Source organism: Sphaerodactylus townsendi, linkage group LG14, assembly GCF_021028975.2.
Source record: "Sphaerodactylus townsendi isolate TG3544 linkage group LG14, MPM_Stown_v2.3, whole genome shotgun sequence".
Taxonomy (NCBI): Eukaryota; Metazoa; Chordata; class Lepidosauria; order Squamata; family Sphaerodactylidae; genus Sphaerodactylus; species Sphaerodactylus townsendi.
In genome coordinates this window covers 39,106,181-39,126,714 of record NC_059438.1, presented here as the reverse complement: position 1 = coordinate 39,126,714, position 20,534 = coordinate 39,106,181, and the positions used below count along the sequence as shown (strand labels likewise).

Sequence of the window (20,534 nt, the reverse complement as noted above, 5' to 3'; positions counted from 1 at the left end):
GCGTTGGTGATTGGCTGCGCTCTCGCCCCCTAGCCGCTGATTGGACCGAACGGGCTGTCGTCAGGGGACTGCGCCGCGATTCTCCAGGTAGAGGCGGCAAGATGGCGGCGGTGGTGTGGGGCTCGCAGCGGCTTGCAGGGCGGGCGGCCCGTTTCTTTCTCCTCCCGGGGCGGTAAGGCAGGAGAGGAAGCGGGGCCTTTTTCCTAGGGATCGGGCGTGGCGGGAGTTTCTGTGGTCGAGCCCCAGCGGCGAAGGAGCGGGAAAGGGGAAAGGCCGGAGTTGCACGAGGGTAAAGCGTGCTGGGTGGGGGTGGGGATCTGAGCCACAGGTATCCCCATCCTCCCCAGAGGAAAGCAGGAAGAGGGAGGGTGTCCTTTGCCACCCCCTTGCAGTGCCTGAAACCTAAAGAAATAGGGAGGCGGCGAAACGTAGAAAGGGTGGGTTGCCAACTTCCAGGTGGGTCTCCTGGAATTACAACTGATCTTCAGAGATCGGTTCCCTCGGGGAAAATGGAGTGTGCAGTCTAAGGCACCCTGCTGAGGTACTTGCCCAAGTCCCGCCCTCTCCAAGCTCCACCGCCAAAATTTCTAGATATTTCGTCACCCAGAGCTGTTAAGCCCTCCTCCTGCCTTTAACAAAAATCTCGCTTGCAGATGGAAAGCAACCACATAGGGGGTGGGGTATGCCACTCTGCTCTCTTGCTACACTTGTTTGTAGGGTGTGTTTTTTTTTAAAAAATGGGACGTATTGATTCTCCTCCTGGCCTCTGATGCAGCATAGTTCATTTTGCTGCTTTAGCACATGTCTCCTTTCCTGCTTCATTCTCTGCCATGGGAATGGATTGGGGTTGTTGAAACGACCCATTAGCAGTCACAGACCAAGCAGTTACCTGCAGTTCTGGCCAGTCATGTTACACCAATGCAATATTATTGCACTCTTTCATCTCATTTTTCAAATTACAGTCATAATCACTTTATTCTAGGAGAAAGATATTTGGATTAATAAAAACACCCCCCCCCTTAAAATTCCCAAGAGTGTGTGTGTGTTGGGGGGGCAGTAGGAGGCGGGGGGGGGGACACTTTGTGAATATAGCTTCATATATTTGCCTCTGCTTGCTTGTCTTAGAAATCCCAGGATGGCAGAGAAAAGTCTGAACCTTCTTGAGTATCATGAAGCTTTATTCCCATGTTGGTTCAGTTTAACTGCTAAATTGCTACAATGAGTATGTGCAGTTATATACCGAACAGTACTTCTAATTGCAAAAAAATGAAAAAAGATAGAAAGAGAACCAATATAACAAATCTTGTGACTGTAATAAACCATGCATATAAAACTTGCTGTTTAAAATGGTAGCTGTACTCAGAAGTCCTGTTTTATTAAGTGGACTTTACTCTTAGGAAAACATTCCTAACGTTGCAGCCGTAAGATGATGGAAGACCAATCCAATTATTGGTTCTGATTTCTCCTCAGTCATAGAATGATCAGTGTTCAATTTTGATGAATGGTGACTAGCACTCAATATACTAAAATTTCTTTCTTACACCCAGAATCTCTTTACCTTAAAATAAAGGTAAGAATCTGTAGAATGACATCTGCAGAATGACATTCTTCCAGGAGAAAGATATTGTATTATCAAATGTTTGCCTGGTAAAAAGTACCATTTCACTTCTGCGTGTTGTGTTAATGAGTTTTCTTAAAACTGCTTGAATTTCATTGAATGTGATTTTGTTTCAGGACTTCTCGAATGCTTTGCACAGTGACTAAGGAAAAAAGTACTGGACCAAACATGGAAGAGGATCCAAGTCACCACCACAGTGAACAGAAATCTGACTCTGCTGCAAAGTTATTAACAGAGGAAAAGACTAAACTGGAAGATCAACTAAAAGAAATTACTGTAAGAAATTCTTGGGTTTGTTTTCTCAATGTATTCAGTAGCCAGGTACAAGCTAGTGTTAATAATGGATTACAAAATTGAGACATGAAATTACTAATGTCAAAAAAGGAGATGAAGAGTCCCATCGGGGTGTAAATCTGCTCAGTCCCATAGAGGCTTCTCAGTGGCAGGGAAGCTGTTTTGTTTTGCAAGAACATAAGAACAAGCCAGCTGGATCAGACCAGAGTCCATCTAGTCCAGCACTCTGCTACTCGCAGTGGCCCACCAGGTGCCTTTGGGAGCTCACATGCAGGAAGTGAAAGCAATGGCCTTCTGTTGCTGCTGCTCCTGAGCACCTGGTCTGCTAAGGCATTTGCAATCTCAGATCAAGGAGGATCACAACTGGTAGCCATAGATCGACCTCTTCTCCATAAATCTGTCCAAGCCCTGGGAAGCCTCTCTTGGAGCGCACTCATGGCGCCCTTCTTCGCCACCTGGATGGGGCTAAAAGACTGCCATTGTAAGGCCTACTCAGGAGTAAGTCTCCTGTTATTGGGTGAGGCGTCCTCCCAGAAAAGCATCCTTAGGATTACAGCCAAAGTATTCTTAGCATAAATAAAAGTGGCTTTAAGAACTTCTGAATTCTGCATGGAATCATGTTTTTCAGTGGCGGACGGCTAGATTGTACTTTGCAGCCAGTTAATCAGCAAGTCATTTTCGCTGTTGAAAAGATTTTAGTTTTTTCTCTATTTAGACAAAATGAACCTGGGGGTTACAAAAACAGGCAGCATCCTACAGGCCCTGTGTGACATGTTTATACTTCAGTGGCCATGATGAAGAAAGCCTTTGCATTAATGAAAGCTGGCAAGTAGCTGTATGATTTAATAAAACACAAGTGTTTTTGTTTTTTAGGACAAGTATAAACGTGCCTTGGCAGATGCAGAAAATCTGAGACAACGAACTCAGAAACTGGTTGAAGAAGCAAAGTTATATGGTAGGTGTCAGGGCTGACTTGTTTCTATTGAGTTGGCACTCTAATAATCACGAATGAATGTTGAAGCTTGGAAACGTATCAGGGATGCCATTCATCTAAAGCAGTGATGGTGAACTTTTTCAAGACCGAGTGCCCAAATTGCAACCCAAAACCCACTTATTTATCGCAAAGTGCCAACACGGCCATTTAACACGAATGCTGAGGTTTTAGTTTAGAAAAAAAACAGTTGGCTCTGAGGCGTGCGTTACTCGGGAGTAAGCTTGGTGGTAGTCAGAGGCTTTGTTTTGGAGCAACTGTGCAACTCTTCCAACCAGTTAATCACGACCCTAGGAGGGTTTACTCAGAAGCAAACCCCATTGCCAGCAACCGAGCTTACTCCCAGGTAAAGGATCACGCTTTAGTTCTTCACATGAAAATCAGTGGGGTTTAACAGCGCTTAACCAACACTGCTTCCCCAAAACTAGGTCTTAGGTTTAATGCTAATAATTGAGCCCAGTGGCCCAGGCCAGCCTAGATGTGGGGGGGGGGGGCACTCTGTCCGTGCCCACAGAGAGGGCTCTGAGTGCCACCTCTGGCACCCGTGTCATAGGTTCACCACCACTGATCTAAAGCATTCTCTGGTGGCGCTGCTTTAAGGAAAATGGAAGCACAGATAACAGTCAGTTTCCACTTTATGGTTAGGAGCCACAGGTAAGCTGCACCCAAACCAAAGTATTCTTGTCAGCCTGGATATAACCATAATCATTTTGTAAGGTATTGAGAGAATTCCCGAAAAGCATTCAGGATGCAAAAGAGGACGCTGCTCTGATAATAAGTGTCTGAAGGGATTTCTGCAGATGCAGATTCTCAGACCTGCTGGACGTCCATCCACTCTTTGTTCATCTACTTCGTTGTTTTCCTTTGCATCTAGTTTTGTGGAGAAAGAACTATAGATAACACCATAAAACAATTAGTGTCTCCATTTTTAGGTTTGGGACTAAAGATGAACCCTGCAACTGAAAAAGTTGAAGGGTGCAGGTAGTACTCTAGCTATAATGGAGCCCCTTGGGGATAGGGCGGTATATTAAATTTAATTAATAATAATAATAATAACAACTGATGATTTGCATTCATGACAATATGTCAGATGGCATCTTAATGTAGCAGGTATTTCTCAGCGGAACAGAATGTCAGTATTTCAATACTTAAGTGTATCTTTGCTATTAGATACACTGAGCCCAAACCTGACAAGCAAATGTAGAAGTATTTTCCATCAGTCAGTTGAGATACTATTACATTCGGGATTGACTGAAATGTGGCTTTTATTTCTCACTTTAGGAATTCAGAGTTTCTGCAAAGATTTGTTAGAAGTTGCCGATGTCCTAGAAAAGGCCATGGAGAGCGTTCCCAAAGAGGAGCTCAAGGATAAAAACCCTCATCTGAAAAGCCTCTACGAAGGTCTTGCCATGACAGAAGTTCAGATACAGAAAGTGTTTGGAAAACATGGCTTGGCGAAACTGAATCCCCTTGGAGCCAAGTTTGATCCTTATGAACACGAAGCATTATTCCATGTTCCCGTGGAAGGGAAGGAGCCAGGCACAATTGCCTTGGTATCCAAGGTTGGCTATAAATTGCACGGTCGCACTCTGAGGCCTGCCTTAGTCGGTGTGGTGAAAGAACTGTCATAGTTTAATCTGAAAGAACCACAGTGCTGCACAACGATTAATGGATAATGGTCCACTTCACATAGCGATGATGCGAAAGGCACGAGACGTTAAGCCCACAGTGAACGGGGCAGCAGTAAGCAACCTAGAAATGCATTCCAACTGAATGCAGAGGGATTACTATGTGAATTTTACGAAGTATATAAGCCGTACATTATCTGTACATTCTGATAAATATTGTGATGATTAAAGAACTCTGCAGTATAACTAATCACTTTCTTAGGAGAAGGAATTCAACAATTTCGAATATTGTATAGAATGAAAGTCTTGGGACTCCTGCATATCTCCACTATGGCACCCTTTTGGAATCTACCTTTCACTCAACTACTTTATGAATATAGGGCCGAGCACCAACACAGTCACACTAATAACCGCTTATGTTTCCGCAGAAGTCTGGCAGTGAAATAACAAAGTGTCATTCGTTTTAGTACTTTCCATCTTTTCCAGATTCAGTATAGCATTATGCAAACTTCTCATGGCTGCGTTAATTATTGAAGCAAAGGCAAACTTGGTACTAAGTGTTTGGCCAGAAGGTATAGCACACAGCAGAAAGATTTGTAGTCCGTCCCCCTCAACCCCAGTCCATTGACTTTGCTGCCTCACAAAGTGAGACTAGTTCTTTCTTCTCCACAACTGATCTCTTGCTTGTGCTCCCTCCTCCCCGCCCCCACAGTCAGCAAGGTGAGATTTCTAGTCACTTTGGTGGAATCCTGAATGACTATTGTTTATAACAGAAGAGCAGACGTCCAGTTTACGTTCCTAGCAAATCTCTTTTTTTAATCTATGTGAATTTGTATTAAAAACTAGCAGTTTTTAGGATGTAGTAACATGATGCAACAGTTGGCACTAATACAGGGGTAGGGAACCTGCGGCTCTCCAGATGTTCAGGAACTACAATTCCCATCAGCCCCTACCAGCATGGCCAATTGGTTAAGTTAAATAAGTTAAAGCAGTTGGTGGTGATTGTAAATGAAAAGTATGAGCTGTCTCTACATTCCACTAGCCCAGGGGTCTGCAACCTACGGCTCTCCAGATGTTCATGGACTACAAATTCCATCAGTCCCTGCCAGCATGGTCAATTGGTTGCAGACCTCTGCACTAGCCTGATTAAGCACTTCCAAACAGCAAAGAGAAAGTAAAATACATACCTGAAGTGTAGTAGCAAACCCCACTGATACGTTTTGTACAGCAGACAGCTAATGTGCCCTTGTGTGGGAACAACAGCACATTATTCCATTTCAGAGGTACTTTGCAAGGCGGGAGAGCCCCTAGAACAGTGGTGGCGAACCTTTGGCACTCCAGATGTTAAGGACTACAGTTCCCATCAGTCCCTGCCAGCATGGCCAATTGGCCATGCTGGCAGGGACTGATGGTAATTGTAGTCCATAAAATCTGGAGTGTCAAAGGTTCGCCACCACGGCCCTAGAACATAGGTGTCAAACTCGTGGCCCTCCAGATGTTATGGACTACAGTTCCCATCATCCCCTGCCAGCATCATGCTGTATGATGGGAACTGTAGTCCATAACATCTGGAGGGCCGCGAGTTTGACACCTGTGTCCTAGAAGCAAGTGATTTTGGCAAGCACCTCTGTTTTCCCCTATTTCAATTTTCTTCAGTTGTGACGATCATGGCCTTTAAAGTCCAAATTAGAAGCTACCCTTGTGGGAGGGTACACTCACTTTCTGATTTGGCCCTTAGAGAAGCACCAGAGTACAACCGAGACAAATTAGAAGCACCATGAGTCACAAGTCACGTAGCCATCAGTGGTGGTAATGGTCCAGTTGAACAAATTCCAGATAGTCAAAAGCATGACAGATGTGGTGGGTGTTTTGAAGCAGATTTAAAGTACAATTTTTCCTAAGCAGTGGCCTAGATAACCAGGCTCTGAGGAGTCAAAAAACAGGCTTGTATAAGAAGATGATTCATGCAAGCAGAAACGGTCACTGCAAATGCTTGCTCTGCTGCACTTTCCGAGCAAGAGCTGAGACTCAAAGAATGCATTATTGATGCCGGCATCTGGTACACTTACACATATTTGCTACCAGAATTTCTGGCTGGAAAATTGTGCCCTCAGGCAGTGGACGTGAATGTGCACATAGTGATGGAGCTAGCTTATTTGTATTGAAACTATTTCAGAGTGGAGCCCCCACAGAGAAATGGACGGCCACCGTTTCCCTTCCGTTTCTGACCAGAAATAGAAATAAAACTGCTGCTTGTTCCAGAAATGTTTCAAAGTATATCTTCTGTAGAGAACAGCGCTTTACAATGGCTTGCCTCACAGCCTAAAGTTGGACTCTTTGCCAGAAGTGATTATTGACCCCTTTGTTCATATAACATTTTAACTGTTCTCAATGACATTTTTGCACGGCTACAGAGAAGCCTTTCCTTAAGAGACATTTGTGCATAACACATACTTAGTATTCACTTGAGTTCTCAGCCTAATGCAGGAGTCTGCAACCTGCGGCTCTCCAGATGTCCATGGACTACAAATCCCATCAGCCCCTGCCCCATAGCCAATTGGCCATGCTGGCAGGGGCTGATGGGAATTGTAGTCCATGAACATCTGGAGAGCCGCAGGTTGCAGACCCCTGGCCTAATGCAAATGACAGTGCCCACCTCTCAAGTGAGATCAGTTGTGCGTAGCCATCCTGGAGCCGAGTTTGAATCTTAACTTTTCAAAGCAACAGAGGGCAAACACTGACCTCGAATGCTTTGGGCTAGTTTTACGATGCATCCAAAGGACAAAAAAAATTATACAATTTCAGTGTTGCTTAGACACATACACTTTAGCATTTGCAGGCCGAGAAAGAAGGTATATGCTTTTCGTGGCCACAGCCTATCTATTTCATTTTTCACCAGTGGATTACTTATTGTAAGAGAAGGTTCCGGATGGCAAATGATTTCACTTGTATAACAGATTTAGAGAAACAATGGCTGAAAAGATTTATTCACTCTTATTGTTAAGCTTTGCAGAAATGTTTGCTTTCACATGAAAATGTTTATACAAGTTCTTTCTAAAGCACTGGTACGCTGACAAAATGCTTCAGATCATCAATTATATCCTTAGCACCAAAACTGCCTTTCTTGGGGGACAAGAAAGGGGTAACAGAAAGTAAAACTTCTTTCAGTCATGCCTATCTGTGAGATTCTTTGTCCATGAGATGCATCACTTCAACTGCATCATACATATCAGTATAATAATGGTGAAAGCACCCAATCCATACCCAGTTCTACAAATAAGGTGGGCACATAATGGCATCCATATCACAAAGCTGTATAAGAGGACTAGGAAGGACAATGTTGAGTTAATGGCTCCGTTGGCTATGTTCCAATCCCACTGATAACCATATAGCTCAGGGGTCTGCAACCTGCGGCTCTCCAGATGTTCGTGGACTACAAATCTCATCAGCCCCTGCCAGCATGGCTGAACATCTGGAGAGCCGCAGGTTGCAGACCCCCTGATATAGCTGAAATGTGGTTAACTTTGCACTGGGACCAAAAGCTTTAGCTGCATGATGCATCAGTAGAGTTGCTGTCAAAACAAAGTGCTGTATAACTAAACAGTTTATGAAGTATAACCAAGTTAAGTCCTTGCCCAGACAGGGCAGCATATACATGGGGCAGGGGGGGAGAGAGAATATATGGGTCTCCTCTGAGCTGGTGGCCTTTGGGCCATTTCTGGGACCAAGAAGAGCTGGAGAAAAAGTGGAATAGGCCAGCACTCCCCAGCCATGGCTCAACAGAAGATTCTGAATTAAAGAGCTATGTTCCTCAGTTGTATTGCATCCAATCTGCAGGAAACGGACGCTGGATCTACACATTACCTATTCTAAAATGAGCAGACTGTACGACTGCTACGGGTGGGCTGCCGTGTGTTGGAATGTTCCTGCCCACAAAAGCACAATATAATGGATGAGCACTCCAGGGAGTGCATTAAACATCCTTCTCCCATGTGCCGGTTTACTATAAAGGAGGCAGGGTTATAGATGGAGAAGCATTAAAAACAAAACCCTCACAACTCTCCCCTGCAGAGTTTGAATCTGCAATGATTCAGAATTCTGCCTGTTTGGTCTGTGTTTTCATTCTAGCTGATGTGTAGCTCCATTCCAAACTCAAAGAAGTTTTGAGAAAGATGGGCTTATTTAAGGCTGTAACCTTACACATGTTTACTATGGAAAAAGTCACATTTAAATCGGCGGGGCTTCATTAAACACACGTCTGCGGGACCAGCGGAGAGCGTTGCTTTTCAAGGCCCACGCGGGCTGTTTATTTTTCGATGACAAGCTCAGTAATGGACAGTAAAGCTCACAGACTCCAGGGGAGCAGAACAGAAACCTCTCAGAACCAGAAGGCTGCAGCAACACATCCAGAGCACCCCCTGTGCCACAGAAAACATACACGAGGCAGAGACGTTTTCGGGCCTTTAAGTGACACCACCTAGCAAGACACTTAGTTGCCTCTCGGTGACCAAAGCAATCTGGAAAGGCTTCCCTTAGGACCATGGGGGCAAACCTTTGGCACTCCAGATGTTATGGACTACAATTCCCATCGGCCCCTGCCAGCATGGCCAATTGGTCACGCTGGCAAGGGCTGATGGGAATTGTAGTCCATAACATCTGGAGTGCCAAAGGTTCGCCATCACTGCCTTAGGAGGTGGAGTCTCGCCAAACAAAGGAAATCAAGACCTCTGGATTGCGATTTCGGCTGTCGCGTCCCTGATAAAAGGCGACTGAAATGTGAGCGTTTTAATTTGGCGTAGCCCTTTGTAACAAGAAGGTTTTTTGCTCTGTGCCCAGCATGAAGCTGCCTGATGCCAGCAATTGGGAGCCAAGCCTGCGCACAATTTGCATGCTGCCAAACAGCCCAGGAGGAGTTCAGCAAGCGTTTAGTCAGAGGCCAAAGGACCAAAGGGGCTCTCAAATGTCTGACCAGCTTCAACACAACCTTGTCCCAAGCGCCTTGTGCGGGATCCTACGTGACAAGTTTACAGAAGCCCGTTTGCCATTTAACCTTCACAATATCTGTGCTGCCCCAGAAAACTGTCCCTGAATATGGAGAGGTGGCTTGATTTCTCAATGGATGATTGAAGCAAGAAAAGGAAAAGAAGCAGCACAAGACACCCCCCACTGCTCTTGTGTGAGCTTTTCCAGGGGGAGACACTGTGTCCCAGGCGTCCTCTCTCATCACAGGGGCCACAGCAAGATGGGGCATGGATGCCTCCTATGAATCCGCTCTGTTCAGAGGTGGTGGGAACCAACACATGACGCAGCAGTGCACTTCGGGTGGCATTACTGCTACCCAATGGGCGTTTCCCAAACCGTACGTGAATGAGCCGTTTTCACTTTTCAGTGAGGCGCTCGACACATGCACGCATGCATTCTTCACTCCTCTAATTGCTTAAAAGAAGTGGGTGAGCGCCGACTGAACTACGCGAGAGCCCCTGGATCATGACAAGGGTTTGCAAATGACATGCGAGGGATTTGCCAAAAGCTTCCCCCAGCTCTGTACTCAGCTATACCCTTTTCAACAACCACAACAAAACACTAAGCGGAATCCGCCACGTGCTGGACTGTCTTCGCTAAAGCGGGCTTAGCTCTTTTTGTTGCAAAGGGTAGACATGGTGGAATCTGCCCACCAAAAAAACCACGAGCTGTTTTGTGGGTTTTCTGGGCTGCGCAGCCATGGTCTGGTGGTTTTGCCACGAATGTTTCACCCACATCTATGGCTGGCATCTTCCAAGGTATGTCAGGGTGAGATACGTTTCTCTCCATGAAACAGATCTCACAGTGGCATGCCTCTGAAGATGCCATAGATACGGAAAAAACGTCAGTAGCAAAAACTACCAGACCATGGCAACGCAGTCCAAAAAACCCACTGGCTATGAAAGCCTTCACCAAAAACCCCCCACGAGTTTGACACCTATGCCCTAATGTCTTGCCCCCTCTAAAGCAAATGAAACAACTCCTCTTTGCTGCCAGTGCCATGAAAATACAAATGCTTTTGACAACCAACAATAAAAACAGATTCACAAATAAGGATATTCACCAAGAAATCCTAACTTCTCAATTGCAATGTACAGGATTCAGTAGAAAGACGCATGCAGCCTGACGCTATTCAGGTTTACTTAGTCCCATTGAATGCCGTGGGCCTTGCTCCCAAGTAACAGCATAAAAGCTGGCATTTTGGGCCAGTATGGTAACTATAACACAAGCCGATGGGGGCTTTTCTTCCCCACAAACCACGTACTGCAAAGATGTTGTGCAGTAACCAGTGTCAGGGCCCTGCATCACACTTTTAATAGACTAGTCAATGTATGTGAGCCACCTCATTCACCAACTTCCTCAGGTAAAGAAAGTTAAGAATAGGACCATTCAATTTTTGCATGATCCAACACTGAAGGAGAATCCATTTAAACAGAGAGTATCAATCTTTCACAAGGGAAATCCCAGGTTTTGAGAAAAAAAGATAGTAACAGGTTACTCTGGGCAACGATGAGGCCTTCTGTTCATATGAACACTATGTCATAGCAAACAGACAAGATTCAAGAAGCATCTCTGGATATCCAACCACTTTCTGTTAAGAAATTCAAAATCCTTTTCTTTAGCACCTTATCTAAGTAACTAGGAAGACGGCTTTTTGATGGAATGCCTTGTCTTTTTTGTAGATGGTCTTTAATTATAATAGTTTTAACTGTCACATAACGTGCTGGACTCAGATTTATAGAGCTACAAAGTACTTTTTCTCGGTCCGAGAGCAGCTCAAAGCCAGGAAGATTTTCAATTGCAGCAAATTCTCCATCTTTACCATCTTCCTTTCCCCTCTTAGCAGTAGTAATATTTTTGTTCTCTTTCCTCTTCTCTCGTTTGTGTCTGGCGGCTTCATACTCTGCTGACTCTTCCATTTTTGTGATTCCATTCCGACGATAGCGCTGTAGTTCTCTAATCTTGGTTCGCAGAACCTTCTCTTTGTGCAGGTTTTCAAAGAAATCGTCAAACTCTTTACAAGACATAAATTGGTAGAGAGACCTCAGTTTTAATCTCAGCTCTTTTTCATCCTTTGTGATCTTGCGTTTGGAAGGTTTTTCTTTGTCCTTTCTATCCTTTCCTAGAAAAGCAGGGACGAGGTTGTAGTCACGAGCAATGTTCTTTCTGCGCTGCCTCTCCTTCAGCTTTCTCACATACATGTCCACGTGAGCCCTCTTTAATTCTATTTCCACATCATCATCATCGTAGTTCACTGACAGACCACTGATCAGAGTCTCAGCATCTTGGTCATACTCAATTTCGTAGTCATCTCGAAGGGGCATATATCCCAGCTGCTGCTGCTCAGCCACTGATATGTCTAGAGGTGGCAGAGGCATGGTGAGGCTTGGAGAAAGCGGACCGCCACTTGGGCAGGTGTGGTCAGTGACTCTGTTTGGAATGATGTCAGGGATGCAGGCCTTTCCCAGGTTGCCATGGATGTACATGCTTACATAGTGTTCCATCACTTCCTGAGGAGTACGTGATGCTCCAACATGAGCAGCCATATCTTCCTGGAATAAAAAAGAATCCATAATGTTAAATACACGTAAGTATAAAAAAAACTTCTCAAAAGTGCTTACAGTGATACATATACAACAGAATATTTACCAACAAGTGCATAGCAAAGTTCTTTCTAAGATTAACACACAGTAGAGTGGATCCCACCATCCCATGAGTAGCCTTTCTCCAGCCCAAGGAGCCTTTCTTCAACCCAACTGGCTTTTCCTTCAACAGAAGAGCCATTTAAATTTGAGGAAGGCTTCTCAAGCTCCCAAGTTGTGCAACTTTGGAATTCTGACACAGTGTAGTTGCCGCAACCACAACATGGCAGCTACAAAACGATGGCCACAGCTTACCTTCAATCACACAATGTGCTGTGCTGTTTGCTTTTTTTAAAATCTGCACAGCCAATAAAATCTCCAGTGGCCAATCAGAAGCCTTGCAGGCCCCACTCACTTTTTAAAAACAGCTGGTGGGCACCAGAAAAAGTATCAGCAGGCAGCCAAGTACCCACAGACACAAGACTGGAGAATAAATATTGTAATAATTAAACTCTGACTAAGTGCAGTGGTAGGATCCACCCCAGTATTTTAAAATTATTCTTGCTTTTAGATAAAGCTGACTACTGTCCAACTCACATGTCAATTATCAATCATTTCTTTCCCCATAAACTTTGTCACATACAAATGAAACAGAACCTCTCCAGAAAAACTGAGTATTTGCAGTTACTCCAAAGAAATGAAATATTTTTACACTTACTTTTTAATCTGAGAAGACTGTTCATATCACTGATATCAGTTTGATTGCCCCAGTGTTCCCTAGAATCTTGCTAATTAAATTCCCAGGAGAGAACCAATGAACTTTTGAAAGGGTTAAGATATTATTTTGACTTTCTTTAAAAATAAAATGTCTAGAAACTCACAAAATGAAGCCATAATATTTTCCATCTTTAAAAGCAGAAAATAAATTCCTCAAGTCCTTGTTACATAAACAAATTTTGACAAAATGGGGTTATATGATTTGCACCAATTAAAAAATCCAGTGCTTGTTTTATAGAAACAAGTGTGGGGATCATAAGGCTCACATAGTCGCTCTCCCGTCAGTTCAGAAATTAATAGGTTCTATAAAAACTCATAATTTGTAATAATATTTTGTTTGCGCTCTCTCTCTCCTTACCAGGAAAGACCCAGGCAGAAGGGAACAAGCCACAATTTGTGGTTGTGACAAACTATGATGCTCGGAAAAGGAAGAGGATGAACTATATAAGACTGAGAATGTTGTAGACTCATTTGACTACTGTCAAACTATGGTTTGTTTGCATGTGACTCATTTTACTCTGTGGCAGTCCTGTTATCCATCTTCCCCACAACAACCCTTCCATGGTGTGAGATAGAAACATACTTCATGCTTCAAAGGCTTTTCGACTTGGTAAGGATCCCTGCGTAACTCATCTTGCCTTTAAAATTACATTTTACCTGTCTATCTAATACTTGTTTATCCCAGTCTGCCTTCAAGGAGAACAGCGGTGTACATAACCTTCCCTCTTCCAGTTTATATTCACAAAGACCCTGTGAGGTACATTAGGCTAGGACTGTGTTTTATCGGTTACAGATCACTCACTGAGTTTCATGGTCAAGTGGGAACTTGAACCTGGATTCACTTCAATGTCTGTCAGAATTATTTTTAAAATAGAAGAGCTACTATATGCCCTTAAGAGATTAAAAACTCCAGCAGATTTATTGGCAGGCACAATGTAGGCCCCCATTCCGGATCCATTTCACCACTCCGCTTTGTCTGGGACATTTGCAAATCCTCGCAGAGTCTGATTCTCCGCTTCATTTGGTAGAGCTCTACTTCTGCTTCTGAGGTCAGGTCAGAATTAATTTGCAAACTTCATTCTCAGACTGGTCCTACCGCCCATCACCACATCAAAACAATGCGAAAGAGTTGGCTGTTGTTGGTTTCCAGGCTGTGGTTTGGTAGTTTTTGCTCCTAATGTTTTGCTTGCATCTAGGTCGGCATCTTCAGAGGCATTCCACGGCAAGATGTGGTTTCTCTCCATGGCAGCGTGGAGAGTTTTGTGTAGTTCAGGTCACACATATTCAAACCACCAAGACACATATAAACGCAGCTGCAAAGAAACTCCACCAGCCACCTGCAAATGCACCTTCTCCCCGTCCCATTCGAGAGGAGGGCAAAACAGGTATCCAACCACACACATCACTCCACACTGTGCCATGGAGAGAAACGCATCTTACCGTGACATGCCCATGATGATGCCAGCCATAGATGCGGGAGAGAGGTTAGGAGCACAATCCACCAGACCACGGCCAGACAGGCCGGAAAACCCGCCAGCCAGTTGATTCCAGCTGTGACAGACTTTGACAGCACAAGGTGAAGGGGTATTTTGTCTTGGAGCAGAACAGGGCAGGGAGAAGCTGCCGAGGGTCCGGGCTGGGCGGGCGGGCGAGCGAGAGTGAATTCAGATTAGCCCGTTCCCTTGGCAAGATCCGCCCAGGCAGGCTGCGGGACCGCGAGAGGGGGGCCGCGCACCCCACCAAGTGGTGGGATCCAAAAATTTTAGTAACAGGTTCCCATGGTGGTGGGATTCAAACAGTGGCGTAGCGCCAATGGGGCTGGGCGTGGCACGATGGGGGCGTGGCCGGGCATTCCGGGAGCAGGGCATTAATAATTTCTCTGTTATTGTAAAAAACTCTTACTGTAAAAAAAAGTTCCTAATTTCCAGCTGGTATCTTTCTGTCCATAATTTAAACTCATTATAGCAAGTCCTATCGTCTACTGCCAACAGAAACAACTACTTCTCCTCTAACTGACTGCCTGTCAAATACTTAATACTCTCAAATACGTAATTTTGTTTCTAGAAATCAAAAGAAGGATACTTTCCTTAAACAAGGAACTTTACCATATTGCTAAAACATGTTTTTAAAACAGCCCAACAGGGAGAATTATCCCGTTTTCTACCTTCGCTAACCAGCCACATAGGAAACAACAGGACTTGATGGTTTTTGGACCTAATGGAATTTCTAACGGAAAAGCAGACCCAATTAGTAACCCCCTCTCGGCACACACAAATAATTAGTAACCCACTCTCGGGAACTGGTGAGAACCTGCTGGATCCCACCTCTGGCCCCACCCTCTCCCCTTCCTCACCCAGTTGCCGAAGCCGAACTGCTCGATGGCGTCCAGCAAGAGCTGCTCCTCCCGGCTGCTCCAGCCGCCTTCGGCCTCGGCGCCCCACAGCGTGAACCGCCCGCCGTCCACCAGTTGGTAGCCATGCCAGCGCCGGTGCGGGCCGATCTCGGCGCCGGCCGAGAAGCACTCCGGGCAGAGCTCGATGTCGGCACACTCGGTGCAGCGGAACCGGAGCGAGGTCACCTCGGCCAGGCAGTACACGCAATACTTTTTCCCCAGCTCCGCCATCTTGCCTTCCCCCCTCCCTTCCATCCGGCGCGGAGAAAGCGTCACCGGCCGCGACGAGCTCGGAACCCAGCCCTCATTGGCGGGAAGGTCCACGAGGGCCAATCAGTTCCGAGCCGCGGGACGGCGCTTCCATTCGCCACCAATCAGTCGTCGAAGCTAATCTTCGGTCTGATTGACTGAAGGAAGGCAGGGCTGCTGCTATGACAACGCGCGCTAGCGGGGATAAGAGATCGCGAGGGGAAGGTTCGGAGTCCTTTCCCCATTGGCGGCTTACTCCGCAAGGGCCAATCAGCTGCGAGGCGCGGGACGCTGTTTCCCTTGGCAACGGCCAACCGACGCTCGAATCCCCCTCTCCGACATCATTGGCTAGGGAAGGCAGGGCTGCTACCATGACAACGCGACCCAGCGGGAAGAAGGGATCGTGAGAAGGATGGAGGAGGCGGCGGAGGCCGTTGCGGCCCCGGCCGAGTCTGGCGATGCGGCGCTGCCGGAGGCTGCCTCCACCGAGGAGGCCCCGCCGCCCAAGGGGGGCGCAGAGGAGACGCCGACGGGAGGCGGAGCCGAAGCACCGGGAGCCGAAGAGGGGGCAGCGGCGGAGGGTCCGGAGGGAGCTGCCGACCAAACCGGCGAAGTGCCAGCGGAGGGGGAGGGCAAGGCGGACGAGGGGCCCCCAGGGGGGACCGAGGGCTCCGACGGAGAGTCCCCTGTGGAAGCCCAGGAGTCCGTCGGAGGGGCCCCGGGGGAGGTTGAGGGGTCCGTCGGAGGGGCCCCGGGGGAGGCTGAAGCGCCCCCTGGCGAGGCCGAGGGAGCCGCGGAAGCTGCGCCTCCTGCCGAGGGCGTGGCGGGAGAGGAGGATGCGGACCTGGTGCGCGCCAAAGTGTCCTTCGTGGAGGGGCTGCCCACGAGCGCCGACTTCGACGAGGGGGAGCTTTCGGAGCCGCTGCACCTGCAGGTGGGGGTGCCGCTGGGGCGCAACATCAGCGACAGCCTGTGGGAGCTGGAGCAGCAGACGGCCCGCGATCGGCTGGAGCCCGGCAGCAGCCCCGACAAGCGCTCGGATGACGAGAGCGAGGAGGCGGAGCGCCTGGCCGAGGAGCAGCGGCAGCGGGCCGAGCTGGTGGAGCAGTACCGGCAGCTGGTGGTCGAGCGCTCCCGGCTCTGCCACTTCACCACTAAGCTGCAAAGCCGGCTGGCCGAGATGCTGAACAAGGTCAAGGGCAAAGAGCGGCCCCGGGGCGAGCTGGAGCAGCACATCTCTGACAAGGAGCAGCGCTACAGCCGCTACCTGTCCATGCTGCAGGAGCTGCGGAGCCAGCAGCAAGAGGAGATGGCCTGGTACCAGCAGCAGATGGATGCCCTCCAAGAGGCTTGCGATAAGAAGAGGGCCAAGGTTGACGCCCAGTGGAAGGCCTTCCAGGCGGCCAAGAAGGAAGTGGCGGTCTACACTATGGGCCGGCGTCTGGGGGGCAAGCAGGCAGCCAAACACCAGGTGGATCAGATCCAAGCCAGAGAGGAGAGCAAGGAAAAGGAGATGACGGAGGTGAGCCCATGCTTTGGGAGAACAGCATTAAAAATATGTTGAAGCTCAGCAGAGCTGTAATCGTTGGTGATCCATTTGTCCAGATCTTCCTAAAGCTGATGAGCAGACAGTCTTTTCGCAGCTCAAGGCACTTCATATAATCATCTGATTTCTTCCCCACAGTAATCCATCTTTGTGATCATATATTCTGCCATGCTCCCAAAAGTCCAACTATCAAGGCCAGTTGCCAGTATTTATAAGACAGTTTTTATTCCAGGATAAGCTTTTGTAGAGGAGACCTGATGTCATCTGATTTTTGTGAGCTCCAGTCTTGGGAAGAAGAAGAAGAAAAGTTTGGATTTATATCCCCCTTTTCTCTCCTGTAGGAGACTCAAAGGGGCTGACAATCTCCTTGCCCTTCCACCCTCACAACAAACACCCTGTGAGGTAGGTGGGGCTGAGAGAGCTCTGAAAAGCTGTGACTAGCCCAAGGTCACCCAGCTGGCGTGTGTGGGAGTGTACAGGCCAATCTGAATTCCCCAGATAAGCCTCCACAACTCAAGCAGCAGGGCTGGGAATCAAACCCGGTTCCTCCAGATCAGAGTGTACCTGCTCTTAGCCACTATGCCACTGCTGCTCCCAGCACGTTATTGTTTTTTTTTTAAAAAAAAAACTTGTTAGGTATCCGGCAACTCCTGCTTATTTTTGTTGAAAGAGACTAATGCAGCTAACTCTGGATTTATTAGCGTGGAAAATGTTATGTGTGTAACTTGTGAAATCATCAGCCTGACACAGGACAGCTGAAAGGGCTGCTTAGCAATCCTTAATCAGCCTTACTCCTAAAACTTAGTCATTGTATAATAATGATTTACAAAGAGGGCAGAATAATCATAAATTTCACCTTCCATCTTTCCTTTTGGCATTTACTAGTCTCAGGGTGGGTTACAATAAAAGCCCTAATAAAATCCCAAACATGGAAAATCAATCCTAAAATCATAAGCCCTTCGGGGGAGGGCAGTTTATAAATATAATAAATAAGTAAATAAATAAAACATTCTAAACTCTTAACATTCCCACCCCAAGAACTGCCAAAAGAGGGAGGAATGTACAGCCCCCCCCCCCCTCCCATGTGCAGTGGGGAACCAGCCAAATGCCAGGGTGAAGAGGTTGGTCTTTGCCAGGTGTGGAAACTCCAGGAGAGTAGACACCTAGCAGGCCTCTGGTGGGAAGGGAAATTCCACAGTGCAGGGGCCACTGTTGAGAAGGCCCTCCATGCTGCCCCGCCATCTCTAAAGAGGATGGGACAGCCAAGCAGTCCCCACCCCTAACCTCAGCGCCGAGGCAGGAATATATGGGCAGGTGCGCTCTTTCAAGTAGCCAGGGCAGGAGCCATTTCGGGCTTTATAGGTTAATACCAGCACGTTGAATGGGGCCTGGCAGAGCACCAGGAGCCTGTGCAGGCTCCTCAAAATTACGGCGATGTGCTCCCAGCACAAGGCACCAGTCAGCAGATGAGCTGCCATATTCTGCACGCTCTACACGCTGAAAAACACGCTGCAGGAATATAGCGGCTCCTGCTTTTCCTTCATGCAAACTGTGAAGATACTGCAGTTCAGCTTAGCTGAAGAAAAACATGCTGCAGGCAGGCCAAACGGCAGTCTCTTGACAGCTTCAGTCACTGATGCTCTTAAGATACCTATGCTTTTGAACAACATGGATCCCACAGTGTGTGAGAATGTAGCAAAATTTCTGCTAACAATAATAGACGTAAGTCTAGATGAATACCAACTAATGCCTATGTATTATGACCACATATAGCCAGCAGTAATTTTTCTAGCTTCTGTCAGTATCCGATGACGTTTAAGTGAGTTAACTTAGCTGAAGGAATGTCCTATAGTTACAAAAGGACCATGTATATATTTTAGTATTTAGTATTTTAGTACCAGTGTCTATAATTGTGAGCAATAATGGGCAAATTTTGTATGCTGATTTTGTATGTTTATTTTATGCCAATAAAGGCTTGTGACTGACAGCTTCAGTGAAGAAAAAACATGAGCCACTGTATTCATGCAGCATGTTTCTTTCTTCAGCCAGGCCAAACTGCAGTCTCTTCACACTTCGCACGAAGAAAAAACAGATTCCACATCAGGCTCATAGGGTGCAGGTTAGATAATACTACTGCCATGCCTGTCTGCTACCTGGTCTCTCTGGTCTTGCTGATGACAATTGGTAGCCAGATTGTTCATGGTGTACATCTAGGTACAATGTACGGTTGCTTGTCTGCTGCCTCTTCTCTTCTCGCTATAGAGCTCGAGTAAAACGAGAGCAGATACCGTGTTTCCCCGAATATAAGACAGTGTCTTATATTAATTTTTGCTCCCAAAGATGTGCTATGTCTTATTTTTCCTGTGTTCTGTTCGTCGGGCATGCTTCCAAACAAAAACTTTGCTATGTCTTACTTTCGGGGGATGCCTTATATTTTGCACTTCAGCAAAACCTCTACTATGTCTTATTTTTCGGGGATGTCTTATATTAGGGGAAACAGGGTAAATGATTTGCTAGTGTCGTTCACCTCAGTTTTTACTCATTCTAGGTGCGTCTGGAAAACATAAAGCTGAAACACAGGATCTATAAGCTTGAAGCAAGCTTAAAAGCCCAAGAGGAGTTGGCAGAGGGCCTGCATTTAATAGATTTTGAGCAGCTGAAGATAGAGAACCAGACCTACAATGAGAAGATTGAAGAACGCAACGAAGAGCTTTTGAAGCTCCGGAGAAAGATCACCAACACAGTGCAAGTCCTGACTCAAGTAAAGGAAAAGCTGCAGTTTGTGGAAGCTGAGAACCAAGGCCAGAAGGCCCAGCTGATGGCAGTGGAGGCTCTTGTAGCCCAAAAAAGAGATATCCTAACCAAGACAAAACAGGCGCGGGACAGGCTGCGAACAGACAACGAGAAACTTCACCAGAAATGCGGTCTGCTTGGAGACAGAGTCTTGCTGAGGGACTATGAAGAGAAAGTGAGTGTTGCAGAGGTCCTGAAGGAGAGGCTGGAAGTACTGAAACGTCAGCATGCTGGACTTGCCCTCACTTGTGAAGGAATCAAGAAGAAAATCAGAGGGATAAAATCTTTTCTACCAATCTGAATAACTTTTGAGCTCAACGCTGAAGTTAAGTTTTTGTGTGACCAAAAGATATTAAACTTATTTATAACGTTTTTATTCTGTGTTTCTGGGAAAAATCATTTTGCCAGGTGGCTCATTATCAGGCATTCAGTAGTGCTTGTGGCAGGGGCATATATGAAAAGAGAAAACCGGCCTTGTTCTCAAACTTAAGACAATACTTTTTAAAGACAATACTTGCTAAAGAGGAGATGGTAGTAGAGGGAAATCAGTCTGACGACGTCAGAACACAGAGGTGAATTATTCAGCCATTAACATCCAGTTGGGAAGCATGCCAACTGATCTTTCCTTGTTGCTATTTTTGT

The 20,534-nt window shown here is 46.5% G+C and overlaps 3 protein-coding genes across 3 annotated transcripts; 2 read left to right on the top strand and 1 right to left on the bottom strand.

Moving 5' to 3' along the window:
• Positions 1-78: 78 nt before the first annotated feature.
• On the top strand, positions 79-4,777 carry GRPEL1 (GrpE like 1, mitochondrial). The gene is made up of 4 exons (XM_048516287.1): positions 79-172; positions 1,735-1,894; positions 2,786-2,867; positions 4,185-4,777. The coding sequence occupies exons 1-4, from the start codon at positions 102-104 to the stop codon at positions 4,532-4,534; spliced, it is 663 nt and encodes a 220-aa protein (XP_048372244.1). The 5' UTR covers positions 79-101; the 3' UTR covers positions 4,535-4,777.
• A 4,033-nt stretch (positions 4,778-8,810) lies between these two features.
• TADA2B (transcriptional adaptor 2B) lies at positions 8,811-15,564 on the bottom strand. The gene is made up of 2 exons (XM_048516080.1): positions 15,266-15,564; positions 8,811-12,105 (listed from the first exon to the last, which is right to left on the bottom strand). Exons 1-2 carry the CDS (start codon positions 15,557-15,559, stop codon positions 11,113-11,115), a joined length of 1,287 nt encoding a protein of 428 aa, XP_048372037.1. The 5' UTR covers positions 15,560-15,564; the 3' UTR covers positions 8,811-11,112.
• A 250-nt stretch (positions 15,565-15,814) lies between these two features.
• Positions 15,815-20,268, top strand: CCDC96 (coiled-coil domain containing 96). The gene is made up of 2 exons (XM_048515279.1): positions 15,815-17,075; positions 19,648-20,268. Exons 1-2 carry the CDS (start codon positions 15,966-15,968, stop codon positions 20,191-20,193), a joined length of 1,656 nt encoding a protein of 551 aa, XP_048371236.1. The 5' UTR covers positions 15,815-15,965; the 3' UTR covers positions 20,194-20,268.
• Positions 20,269-20,534: the final 266 nt, after the last annotated feature.

What these genes read in the sequence shown, in the direction of transcription:
- GRPEL1 (XM_048516287.1), top strand. Translation starts at nt 102, where the DNA reads ATGGCGGCGGTGGTGTGGGGCTCGCAGCGGCTTGCAGGGCGGGCGGCC. An exon ending in TTCTTTCTCCTCCCGGGGCG is followed by an intron (nt 173 to 1,734) that starts GTAAGGCAGGAG and finishes ATTTTGTTTCAG; the next exon opens with GACTTCTCGAATGCTTTGCA. An exon ending in TGAAGAAGCAAAGTTATATG is followed by an intron (nt 2,868 to 4,184) that starts GTAGGTGTCAGG and finishes TTCTCACTTTAG; the next exon opens with GAATTCAGAGTTTCTGCAAA.
- TADA2B (XM_048516080.1), bottom strand. Translation starts at nt 15,559, where the DNA reads ATGGAAGGGAGGGGGGAAGGCAAGATGGCGGAGCTGGGGAAAAAGTAT. An exon ending in AGTTCGGCTTCGGCAACTGG is followed by an intron (nt 12,106 to 15,265) that starts GTGAGGAAGGGG and finishes TTTTTATTCCAG; the next exon opens with GAAGATATGGCTGCTCATGT.
- CCDC96 (XM_048515279.1), top strand. Translation starts at nt 15,966, where the DNA reads ATGGAGGAGGCGGCGGAGGCCGTTGCGGCCCCGGCCGAGTCTGGCGAT. An exon ending in AGGAAAAGGAGATGACGGAG is followed by an intron (nt 17,076 to 19,647) that starts GTGAGCCCATGC and finishes TACTCATTCTAG; the next exon opens with GTGCGTCTGGAAAACATAAA.